General features: G+C 38.2%; 1 protein-coding gene across 1 annotated transcript; it reads left to right on the top strand.

Annotated features, from left to right (window-relative positions):
- Positions 1 to 4,382: 4,382 nt before the first annotated feature.
- Positions 4,383 to 8,567, top strand: LOC306762383 (uncharacterized protein; the record flags this gene model as incomplete). The annotated part of the gene is made up of 2 exons (XM_079248826.1): positions 4,383 to 4,560; positions 6,133 to 8,567. The coding sequence occupies 2 exons, from the start codon at positions 4,383 to 4,385 to the stop codon at positions 7,101 to 7,103; spliced, it is 1,149 nt and encodes a 382-aa protein (XP_079104952.1). The 3' UTR covers positions 7,104 to 8,567.
- Positions 8,568 to 13,605: the final 5,038 nt, after the last annotated feature.

The raw sequence follows: 13,605 nt of genomic DNA, 5'->3' as shown, positions 1-13,605 counted from the left end.
AGCGATTATAGGCAATGCAGGATCATCCTAGCTTTTCTACATTAGAATATCCCTTTGTTGTAATAGTCAGTCTGTTGTTTTTTTCTCTACTTTTTTTTTTTTTTTTTTTTTTTTTTTTTTAAAAAGCTCCCATTTACATGTCTCAGCCTTTTTGCCTATCTGTAACACAGTTATAGAAAGAGTATTTTTCCTCCTACCTAAACTTTAGCAGAGTGAATGTGTACTTTTAGGGGCAGGGGGACACCCTGGACAGGCTGCCACTAGATCCCTCAGGTTGTCAGGGTCAAATCTACTTTCTGTTTCCAGAGTCAGAACCAAACATGGAGAGGCAGCCTTCAGTTTTTATGCTCCTCACATGTGGAAGAAACGTCCAGAAAACTGCAGGTCTGCCAAACTCTCAGCTGTTTTCAATCAAGGTTAAAAATGTTTCTATCAAAACAACTTTTAATTCCTCACAATTTCATTTTTTATGTAATGTATTTTTATACTTTATTTGAGCTTTTCAGTTTACTTTCATTACTTTTTAAATTTTGTTTTTAATGCTTCCTACACCCAGCTGAAATGCTTTTATGTAAAGCACTTTGAATTATCTTGTCCATGAAATGGGCCATACAAATAAGCTTGCCTTGCCACTCCCTTACCAGCAAACACAAAGACAAACCACACTCTCTTTCATACTCCTCGGGAGAATCCAGACACATTAATTAAGCTAACATGCATGTTTTTGGACAGTGGGAAGAAAGCAGAATGCCTGGAGAGAAACCACGTATGCACAGGAAGAACAAGCAAACCCCACACAGAAGGACACCAGCAGAGGATCAGAGCAGGAACTTTTCTTGCTGTGAGGTGATGTGATATTTAGTATCACATGTAAAGACACAGAGGAATTAGCTGAAACATAGAAAGTATTTTTGTTACATTCAGCGAAGGTTCTATAAAACGTTCCAAAAACATTTAGCTACTGCACGAACTAATGGAAAATTGACTTGCATCATTTTGATTTTACATATAAATAAAAAATAGCATAGAAACAATATATTAACTGCTGAAAATGACAGATAGAAAAAACAGAGCCTAAGTTTGAAAGGTTGCAGTTGTACATGTCAAAGAATGCTTGACAAAATTCACTTTATCATATTGTTAAATAAAAAATGCTGCATGCACAGCCACAGAGCGGTTTTTGTTCTGTGCAACCAAGAAGCTCTCTGACATTTTATGCGAGGCCAGATTATCCAATGGGCATTATGGGAACAGGCCCAGGGGCCCATGTTCCCTTGGGGCCCATGTTGGGCCCATGCATGGCAAACACCAGCATTTTGAACATGAAACAAAATGTACATAAAAGCCAGATAGTTACACCACAGTTTCTAGTGTACTGCTACTGGTACCATTGGCTGAGATATGTTAGAAATGCAGTTTCACAGTGTGTCATTCCCACTTTTCATAATTTTGCAGTGGGGAAGGGGGCCCCTGGAACATTCTGGGCCCAGGAGCCTGTGCACTTTTAATCCGGCCCTGGTTTTATGGGCAACATCAGACACCACTGGCTGCAGTAGGAAACTTAAATCACAACAGATCATTTTATTGCTTTCATTATTAGTACATATTTGCATTTTAACTTTGGCAAACATTGCATCCATTGTGTGTTTGTACAAGGTAAATTGGATTTCTGAAAGCAGATAAAGAGATGAATTAGCACTAAACAGCCCTGCTCTATGTGAGACAGGCTCCTCTTTACAACACAAAGGTGCCTCTTGTCTGTCATTACATTTGGAATTATTTGGTACCCTCTAGTGGTGATTAGTATTGCCTGCACATTTCCAATCACTTGCATTATGTGTACATTTTCTTGCCATTTTTTTCCTTCAGACTAGTATTTTTAACTGCTGCAGATGGACATCAGCGGCATCCAACAGCTCACATCACGACTGTCCTTTCATCTCCTTTGAGCTCAGCGTGGGACAGATGGTCAGCTGGGAGGAAGCAGAAGAAGGAGTGGGCAGTGGGTCACGACTCCGGCTGTCATTAAACTAACATCTCATTATTTCCACACAGATCTTACTGTATGAAAAAAGTCAAATGTGGCTTTATTATTCATACTGAATCTAGGAGTTCTGTCACCTGTCCCTCACCAAATACATCATTTCAAAGGAGACTGGGGTGTGAGGATTGCAGTTTCCTTTTCCTTATTCCTTATGCATGTCTTAATCAATACTTCATGCACATATGTTACATAATTCTTACATATGTGTGTTTAGAGGTTTCACATTACTAGAAAAAGCAAATAGCACTGTGTTATTGATGAGAGGAGACCACCGCCCATCTGCTGATCAGAACATGTCCTGTACACCAGAGAAGGCTGAAATTCAGTTCATCATCAGCTTTATTTTTGGTGTTTTCTGTCTCTTATGATTTTATCAGGCAAATTTATGTACATATCTAATTGAAAAATTATTTTTTTTACAAAAGCATATTTGGATTGATTAAGTGCATTTTCTGAAATGTTCAAACCTCTCTCTCTAAAAAAAAAAAACACTCCTCCATAATTGTTCAATTCATTTTCTGTTTCAAACCTCACACTATCAAACAAAGCCTTCATATTTAATTTAAGAGATTAAGTCCATCCACCCTCAAAACACTTTTTTTTAAAAAGAAAATCTACTGAATGAAGGATGAGGAAAAAGAGGCAGCCTTTAAAAAACAAACAGATGAACAGTGTCTGAGAGGGATGTCCTTGGGAGAGAGGGATGGGAGCAAAGACCTGACGCAGGACCTGAGAGATGCATCAATTGACCACCTGCTGTTCACCATAGCTCATTAAAAATGGTTTACATGAAAGTCTATCAGTCATTCCTAACTCTATAAAGCTAAATGTATAATATTTGATACATTTTGCCCCATTAATCCAATCCAATAGGCTACAAAATTGTCTCATAGACATAAAGACTTGGATGTCTAGAAATTTTCTCCTCTTAAACTCAGATAAGACTGAAGTAATTCTCGTTGGATCTGAAAAACTCAGAGCTAAATTTTCCGGTTTTGTAATGAACCTGGATGGCATTACTTTAGCTTCCAGTGCTACAGTGAGAAACCTTGGAGTAATATTTGACCCTGACCTGTCCTTTGGTCCACATATTAAGCAGGTTACTAAAACAGCCTTCTTTCATTTACGTAATATAGCCAAAATTAGGGACATTCTGTCTCGGAGTGATGCAGAAAAACTGGTTCACGCTTTTGTTACTTCGAGACTAGATTACTGTAACTCTCTATTACTGGGCTGTCCTAAATATGCCCTGAAAAGCCTTCAGCTGATCCAGAATTCTGCAGCCAGAGTCCTGACCAGAACCAGCATGAGAGATCATATTTCTCCAGTTTTAGCCTCTCTTCATTGGCTGCCTGTTGAATCTAGAATAGAATTTAAAATCCTTCTCCTTACATATAAAGCCCTCCATAACCAGGCACCACTATATATCAAAGACCTCATTGTTCCTTATATACCAAGCAGAGTACTTTGTTCGCAGACTGCAGGCTTACTTGTGGTTCCTAGAGTCTCAAAGAGCCGAGCAGGAGGCAGAGCCTTTGGTTATCAGGCCCCTCTCTTATGGAATAAGCTCCCAGTTAGTGTTAGGGAAGCAGACACCCTCCCCACCTTTAAGACTAGGCTGAAGACTTATCTTTTTGATAAGTCCTATAGCTAGGGATGGTTAGCATCCCTTCTTTTTCTCTTTATCTCTTTCTTTTACACCCCCCCCCAGGTAGCCAACATCCACAGAAAGGCATTGGAAAATCCTTCAAGCAGCCTGGATACTACAAGCTTGTCTAAAAGGATTCAGGCTGTGGTGTGAAGATACTTATTCAAAATAAAGTTTCTTAAAATTCTGCAAACTCTGATTTTGACTTATTATATCTCCAATTGTGATTCACATGTTTCAAATATACTGCTGCACCTTCATCTGTTTTCTTGGCACTATAAATTGAAGACTTTTGCATAGTTCTGCATTTGTTGTACACAAACACAAAAACACACACACAAACAGTACTGTAACATAATCATGTCTTGTAAGACAGGAAGTCAAATAAATTAGTACACCATTAGGACATAGAAGAAAACTAAGAAATCCATTTATTAAGACAAAGAAAATTTGGTGGGATAAAAACATTAACCAAACACATGTTTGGCGTAAAATCTCAGGATTACCATAGAAGAGGAACGGATCAGGAAGGTGTAAGAAGCAGCCTGTCCTGTAGGGGGCAGCACTCGTCCGCTGTGTATCTTTTACTGCCACTTCCGTAGCATGTCGGCTAATCAGTAGCATCAGCTCTAGTGGTAAACCACCTCCTGGGGTCATTCTTCACCTCCTCATCCGTAACAGCAAGTTAAAATGACTCCGCTGCTTCTCAGGGCTTTTGTAAGCGAGCGACTGACAGCTGCAGCAGAGGAAATATTTCAGGTTTTTGAAAGAACAATTGCAAAATACGAAGAAGAAGCTTCCAGTTCAAAGCAGGAGAACGAGAGGTTGAGAGATCTGCTGCAGGAGTTCACGTCCAAACAGAGGGCAGGTTTGTTTTCAGCTGCTTTACTCACATTTTACCATCCTTTAAATGCCTTCTTTTCTACTTGAATACATCTAATTTATTTTAGCTGTCTCTCATTCAATACTTAACTCACTTTTGATGTACAATGTGCATTTTTTATCACCTGAAAAGGAAGAAAAGTGACTCAATATCAGTTTTTTTTTTTTACCTGAATGAGTTTGTTGGCAGACTGACAATATGACTGTTTAAAGTCTAAGTTATTTGACTGATTCAATAGGTAAGAGTTTATGACCTGAGTAATAAGATTATTTATCTATGTCAGATAGGAGAATATTATACACGACCCATAAATGAAAGTTATTCTTTATAATGTATTAGTTATTAAACAATTTGTGATTTAAGGTGTTTGTATTTATTCTCTATCATAATGACAAACTTTTCCATTAAAAGCATATATTATGTCCATTTGTGCTTGCTGTTATCAAACTTTAGCCATTTATTTAAAAAAAAAAAAAAAAAAACCCAAAGAAAAAAAACAACTTAATACTTAAAAAAAGTTAATAAAATAAAAACTACTTACAGCTACAACATGGTTTATAACCATCTTGTGAAAGATATTCTTTTAATTCCCTTTTTACTATTTCGGTTTATATAGCATTTAAATTTGTATTTAGTTTTCTATTAAAATCTATTCTTTTAAAATATTTTATGTCAGTTCGGCAATAAATTTCCATATTTTCAGTATATATATGTTTTTTTTTTGCTTTTTTCTTATTCAACCTTCTTGCCAATTACACCTGACTACTATACTAATAAATAGGGCATGAAATAAAGTGTGATTTGTCAATTCATTCATTCATTCATTCATTCATTCATCTTCTGAAACCACTTAATCCGATTAGGAGTTATGGGAAGCTGGAGCCTATCCCAGCAGCCTTTGGGTGAGAGGCAGGGTACACCCTGGACAGGTCTCCAGTCCATCACAGGGCGGGATTTGTCCATTATCTTGCAATTATCTAATAGTTTTTTTGGGTCGGTTTGTCAAAGAAGGATCCATAATATGGATCTATAATCTGTAATGATTATAATTATAGTAATACCTGATTATTACAATATTCTAACATTTTCACACAAATAGTCTTTGTTTGAAAAAGCACTACATATTTGTCATTTCAATATTTATGGTGATTTATTTGTAGAAAAACATTGAATCGTTAGATGTTTCAAAACTTTTTTTTAGCTTAAAATGTTGAAAACAAGAGTTGCAATGTTTATATAAAAAGCTTGTTAAAAGCTTTGATAATTCAACAGCTGTTTTGAATTTAGCAAAGATGCCAACAATTTTGCTGTGAGATGTGAGAATTTTGTAGTTTTCTGCATAAATAGGCTCTTGTTGAACAAAAACAGACCTTTCATAGATGAGCTATGAACTCATGAGATGGAAAAATGATGGTAAATTAATGAATTCTGAAAGTAATAGTGTATGTATGTATGTTGTAATTAGTGTATGTCTAATGTATGTCAATGGTTACTTTATCTTTTGGTGATAAAACTGATAAATGGGAATATAAAAGATGAATTTTCTCTATATTTCAGACATTAGTGTATCATCTGTATGTACAGACAAAACTCCTGAGCGGCACTTCTGCGAGCAAGGGATCCAAGATGGGAACCCAGTGTCTTGTCGCATCAAAGAGGAAGATGATGAAGTCTGGGCCACTGAGCAACAGGAAGAAGAACATGCTGGAGAGGAGGGTGGTGCCTTATATCCACTTCATTCTTTTGTCTGGGAGAACGGCAAACAGGAGGAAGCAAAACCACTTCTGCAAATCCAGACTGAGAACTGTGAGACTAAGGATGAGGTTCAGGACATGCAGGAAGCTGAAATGGTACAGTTCCCATCATCTCTCGCTTCAACTCTACCTTCACATAATGATGGAGGGGAGAGTGAAAAACCTGCCCCAAGTTGTCCATCAGACCAAACACAAACTGAAAAAGACCAAACTTCTTTCCTCACCTCCACAGAATCCCCCGAACTGCCTCATTTGAACTCAGCTGGAGCCGACTATCAGTGCTTTTCCTGCACTAAATCTTTCACTTCCCATCATCGATTGATAAATCACGCTTTTCGCTTTCATTCACAGGACGCTAGCATCACATGTGCCGTCTGTGGAAGAACCTTTGATTCCACTGAAAGTCTTGATGTGCACCTGAAGTCTCACAAGAGCTCAAAAAGTTGCCACATATGTGGTAAACACTGCAACAGCACAACCGCGCTGACTGAGCACATGGCCGGTCACGCCGGGGTGAAACTGCATCGCTGTCACGTGTGTGGGAAAGAGTGCAGCCGGAAAGGAGATTTAAAGATACACATGAGGATTCACACAGGCGAGAAACCTTTTTGTTGCTCTTTCTGCTGCAAAAGTTTTACTCACAGTGGACACCTGAGGAAGCACATGAGAAGTCACACCGGAGAGAGACCACACAGGTGTCATGTCTGTGGCAGAGGGTTTCTGCAGAGCACACACCTGAAATACCACTTAGGCACGCACACTCAGAAATATTGACCAGCCCATGTTCTCAGGATTTAATCCGAGCAGCAACATGATGTTTAGGATCAAAGAATAGATACATGAATGATGTGAACACAGCAAAACCACACACACACAAACACACATACACACTTTTTTTCTCTGCATAAATTAGGATTTATAAAGAATGAATGTGAAAAACTCATTCTCCATACCAGTTGTACACACATTTTTTGGGTGGGTTTTTATGGTTGGGATCACAACTAAACAACCAACACATAGACATATATACATAGATGTCTCATTGTGCGCTGGAGAGTGGATCAACATCGCCGTCATATTGGATGGGTCTCCTCCGTCTGCAGAATCAACCGTAGTTTCCCCACATAACTGTTTTCCGTGGAACAATGCGTATATATTACACACAAACAAAACACTTTTCTACATAATTGCTTTATAAATAATGTTAACACCTACCTCATGTATAATAATGTTAGCTACCTTATGTCTTTGTTAAATAGTAATATGAAATAGATTTTAGCATAAAAGCACGTTGTTTTTAATGTTTGACAGTGACCTTTATCATAACAATATCTCTGCCCTTTGTAACAAACCAAACTGTGAAAAATCAGGTAAAACTTGGTTATTGTTGTGGTTTGGGCTACACTTAACAAATAAATGCATTTGAGGCACATGGGAGACCGATCCAAGATGGGGGCGCGATGAGACGTCAGCTCGTATAGGCGTATACTACATGGCGTCTATGTATTTTATGTCTGAACCAGAATACCATGATCCATATATATGTCTGTGTTTCCCTTCTGATTATCTCCAAATAAGATTGTGGATGTTAGTCTTAACGTGAACACATCAGGTGGCAAGTTGATAATCTGGAGATTTCTGTTGAGTAATGTCCTGTTTCTATCTCTAAATTAAAAACTGAGTGGAGGTCAGGGTCATGCACAACCGGACTGTTTCTGTGAATGGGTGTGCATGCACCTTGGAAACAACGTGCATGTGTACAAACAGTTTTATGAATTTAGTCCCTGCTGTTACATTGTATCTATATCAGAGACTATTTACCTTATATGTCATATTGTGCCATCTTTTTATTTTATTTTTTTTAAGTTTGGTGGTTTTAAAAAAATGTGTTTAATGTATTTTAAAATTTAAACATATTAATATGAATAGAAAATTTTGGTTTAATTTTATTGACATTGTTTATTGTTACTACAAACAAAGAAACAGAGCCCAAAGCACTCTTTGTTGATCTTTTTTGTAAAACCTTTAAAGTGCCTTCTTAAAACATGTTCTGTGGTACAGGGATGATTTTATCTTTTATAATTTCTCTAAATATCTTGATGTTTCTCCTCACTGTCTGCTGAAATCGTGTGGCAGTGTTATTAGTCATGATGCATCAAGAAAATAAATAGTTTCTCTTTTTATTGCTTTAATCCAAATCGTTGCACACAGTAATTAACTCGGTATAAACTGCTTCTCTCTGCTCCAGCACCAGCTTGGGTCATGAGGGCTACCATGCTGCAGGTTTTAGCGTTTCTTTTGTACACACCTGATCCAAGTCAGTGGCTCATTGCAGAAAATAACATGTTCTTGGAGAACCATTTAATTTCAATCAAGGGTTTTATACCAGGGAACACTAAAACCTGCAGGGTGGTAGCCTCCGAGGACCAGAGTTGGTGACCCCTGAATTATGGCCAGCTGTTCTGAAAATGAATGAAGGAATGAATGAAATGTTACTAATGTGTAAGAAATATGAATATACCAGTAGGGGGCACTGCAGGCTCCATTATCTGGCAGAGTCAGCAAGTTCTGTTATTTAAATGTTAATATTGAGTTTTGCACTGTTTAGCTTTTTTAATGCATTATTGTTCAAAAGTACTAGAAAAAAAAAATCTTTAAAAATAATTGTCAATTTCAAGAAGCTACTTCTGCTATGTTCTTTGTTTTTGGTGCAAAACTCTTATTTTTCAGTGGGGTGTGGAAAGTTATTACAACACCCTCACAACCACCAGAGTCTGAGCCGTCATTAACTTTGTTCTCAAATGAAAGGGGTCATGAAACCCCCCCCCCCCACAAAAAGCTCAAGTTGGATCTCTTCCCAGTGGCCTCAAAATCTCTCCCCTGGAGCAGGAGCTGAATTCGGAACCACTGTGTTTGGCAAGCTGCTTCAGGCTATTCAGATTTTCAGATAGGGGAGCTAAAGAGCTAATCAGGACTCTGTGTGACCCTCAAGCCTAAAACTAACTGCTCTAATCTAGTTATGCAACCATTCCCAAAGACACTGGATCACCAACAAATGCTCCTGAGTTCCTGGGAACTGTTTGCCTCATGGCAGGTCATGTTTAGCACTAATTAGAAATCAATGACACAAACCTGATGAGATGATTTGTTAATAGGAGGCTGCACTGAACTGGTTTGCTGGAATCCTGCAACACTGCTGAAAACTAGCTAGAGTTACTGAGTAGTGACAGATGACTTCACTATCTTTTAGCCCAGTTTATGGCGATTTGGAGAAAAAAAAAAATTAAAAACTTCTCAGAAACAGGTCAGGAGGTTAATCTTTTGTGATTCAAAATATGTGAAACTCAAGTGAACCGAAAGGATTTTCTTTATGTGGGTCAGAACACATGAGAATGGTTACACCGGTGGCTTTTCTGTGTGCGTGTGGAAAGGTACGTTTTGAGCCCATAAAGAATTTAGATGAACTCTCGTCGTCATCGGGAATTCTGCAATCTGTCCCGCTGCATAACTGGGTCACAGATTTATCCCAACCGGTGAAGCTGGAATATCTGAGAGGGAATGTGAGCGCGGATGGGGGAGAGAAGTTTACCCTTGTATCAGGGTATGAAGGAGGACAGCAAACATCTGCCAGACATTGAAAACATTCAAACATACCATCAAGCCAGAGAGTATCATAGTGGATTAATGTCACGCATCTGTTTCAAATGGAGAACAAACAGGATGAGACATGGGTACTAAAACTGTGCAGTTTACTAGGGTGATAAATTAGATGCACTAATTTGTTTTTGCTTTGCTATCTATCAATAAGATTCATAAAACAGATGTCTTAGCTGTAACTGCAAAAGCAGTTTGTTTCGTGTTATAAAAATAACTTAATGGCACATTAGCCTTACTGTTTACTGCTGATTGTTAATCTCAGTATATATAGATCACATGCTTGGCGTTCAGCAGCATGAGGGGCTTGTCTATTAAAAGAGAAAATGAGGGTGGTTGTTTTCTCACATACTTCTCTTTACTGTTACTTTTAGTTAACAGCATCAAGAAGACCCTCACTTGAACTCTGTTAACTATTTGGTACTAAATCAGTCAGAAAGATTTAAAAAAAGAAAAAAACTTAAATGCAAGCACACAAATATGAGATACTGGCATCATTAAGAAGACTTAGATGTTTGACAGACCATTTTGGAAAAGGCTTTAAACCAGGTTTCCTGAGGGATTCTGAGGGTTAGCCTCAGAAATACTAAATGCCAGAGTTAATTCTGCATGCCATTGTCTCCCTGCATCATCTACTGGGAGATACATCTGAATGATCCATGTTAGACATGGTCACAGACATGGGTTTAAGACTTTGACAACTGTTATAAATAACTATTAGCAGGATATAAATGTATGAAAATGCACGAGGCATGGACATTGTTTTTCCTTCATCATCACAGAGATCACCATGTAGTGCTCTGCAGGTTGTGGATGTAGCTGGAATATGAATCAGTGCCCATAAATCTGAGACCATGTTTCTTACAGTGATAAGGATGTTGACATATGCAGTACTCCCTTCAGGTGAAGAGGGGAGTTTTATCATGTAGAAGTGATGGAATATCTCAGGGTCTTGTTTACAAGTAAAAGGAAAAATGATCAGAATGATCATCAGGTTTGATGTATGTTATGGAAAGTGGACAAATGATGAAAGGAAGGACCCAAACGCAGAACTCAGTGATGCACTTGGATCATGGAATGACTGGAAGATGACTTCATTAACAAACATCAAAATCAAGATGACACAGGTTAATAAAGATAATACAAAGACCAAGGACCTGACCAGAGTACTGACAAACACGCATACAGAAACACAATGAACGGGTCTGCATGAAGGCAAACCAGGATCTTAAATACTGAGGGAAATAATTACAAACATGAAGCAACAAGAATGCACCAGAGTAAAACTTCAAGATAAAACAGGAAACAAGACAAAAACTAGGCAACAGCAAAAACTAACAAACCCAAACCAAAAACCCATGGATGACTCTGCTACTTTAAATCTGTTACTCTTAAGCATTCATCGTCTCATAGCCTTGGTAGTGAGGAGGGAGCTAAGTTATGAGGTAAAGCTCATGTCTACCCTGATTTCTGCCTTGTCTTATCAGAAGAGAAGAAATATAAACATTTGTCCACACTGTAGAGTACAAAGCAGTTTCACAGTCCAGACACAATCCTGGTTTTGTGCCAGGTGGCGCCACATAATGAAACTTTTTAATGTAATCCTTTGTGTTCCACAGCATTTATTTTATGAACATTAATATTTGGATTCTGGGTACAATGGGAAAGTATTCATTTGGCATTTCATCCCAGGTCCAATGATGCCACGGCTCTCACAAGTTTTTAATTGACACCAGCTTTTGATTTTTCCATTTGTTTGATCTTTTTAATTAAAACTTCTGCAGGCAATGTTAGTGGACACAGTTCACTTTTTCTTTTTCTTTTTTTTTTTTAACAGAAGCACATGCTTACTGACTACTGTCTCACATGGAAGCTGTGAAACTGACAGCAGGAACTCAGTCAAAACCAGATAAGACTGATCAATTTTACCTGCTCAGTCTCAGACGGACTTCTGCGGTCCTGACAAGAAGAACAGATAATTCCAATTCTCTCAAAAGGTCTTGATTATGTCAAATTGTTGTCCAACACAGCGTACAGGTTCGAGTCATCCCTTCATGTTGATACAAGCTTGTCTCCAAGGAGGAACTGCTTGTGTTTATTTCATTGTTGTCCCAAAGCACTGAGGATAAACAGTTCTACTGGAGATGGGAAACATTTTGTAGTTTTGGTAGGTGTAGCCACTTTTAAAATGTACATTTTTCATCCTAATTTACCGTCCTAGTAAGAGTAACCAGCTCAGGTATCTGACTTTGCCTTTAATCATTGAAAATGAACCACAGAATTTCCTCATTATCCTGTTCTGTCTGACTTAGGAGTTTTTCCATAAGAAGACAAAAGGAAAGATTTGGAGTCATCTGTAGGTTTTCCTTACCAGGGCTTTGTTTAATAACTGTCTTATGTTAACACAGTTAACATTAAGTGACCTTATAGAGATAGTGTAACAGACTTGTTTTAAATGATTATAATTGGATTACAATAAATTGGAGTGTATCAAAAGTGCCTTGAGAAAACTGTCCTGAGCCGACAAAATGAATTGAATTCACATGGATTACCACCTGGACACTAAAAATTTTACCAGCAACAGACAGCTGAGATTATTACGCCCCTTTAAACTTTGGCTAAATTCTACAAGGATTTTACTGTATTTCTGTTCTGTTCTATTTAGCAGACACTTTTATCCAAAGTGACTTACATATGAGAGTGAGAACACCACAAGCATGAAATCAAACAGTAGAGGAGATCATAGATAGGCGTTGGTCAGACTGCAGTGAGTTTGGTTGGACATGTAGTGCTACAATCTTTTTTTTTTCCTTTTGTTATTCTTCTCTTCCTTACAATATTCTATGCTAAAATACAAAGAGTAAATTCCACAATATTTGGTGCAAAAAACTAGGCTAAGTTCTCCAATTCCTCTGAAAAATTGAATAAAACTAAGTGCAGAAATGTTCCTTGTAGAGTTGAGTCTTCAGCTTGCTTTTAAAGGGGTGCTATTATGGTATTTGGAGTTTTCTGAGCTTTCTACAGTGTTACAGTGTTGAATCCTCATCAGACATGTGAACGGCACTGTTTTTATCACCTAAACGCATGTTTGAGTTTGAGTTTGAGTTTGAGTTTCAGCACTCTCTCTATTCGGTTTCCATGGCGACGAAAAACGCGTCGCTTCAGAGAGTTTTTTCTACTTGGAAACCCTTGTGACGTCCCGGGGGATAAGGTTCGGTGATTGGTTACCTTCTACTGGTTAACAAGGGCATGTACAAATACATCAGGCGGGTGGAAAACTTTGGATAAAGTTATTTCCAACGATGGCTGGTGAGTTTACCAAAGAGAGACATCCTGCTGCATTCGTTGCTGTGGGTTGCTGTTTTCCACTTCGTTTTCAGGGTCTGATTCACGTTCCAACATGTAGGGCTGTATGCTATGTGTTGACATTGTATTTAGTTTTTTTATTGAGTTCATATGAGCCTAATCCTTCTGTTTATGAGATGTTACAATGACGGAGAAAGCAGTTGCGGTGCGCGCTCCCGATGTAGTGCAGTGGCGGGAGGCGGGGCTTAATGCGGAAGAGTCTCAATCCACTCGTTTTGCCCACAGGCTGATCTGACAGCCTATGGAGAGGGTTGGT

This window comes from Telmatherina bonti (genome assembly GCF_933228915.1).
Source record: "Telmatherina bonti genome assembly, chromosome: 11".
NCBI classification, from domain to species: domain Eukaryota; kingdom Metazoa; phylum Chordata; class Actinopteri; order Atheriniformes; family Telmatherinidae; genus Telmatherina; species Telmatherina bonti.
This window is presented reverse-complemented; position numbering and strand designations above follow the sequence as displayed.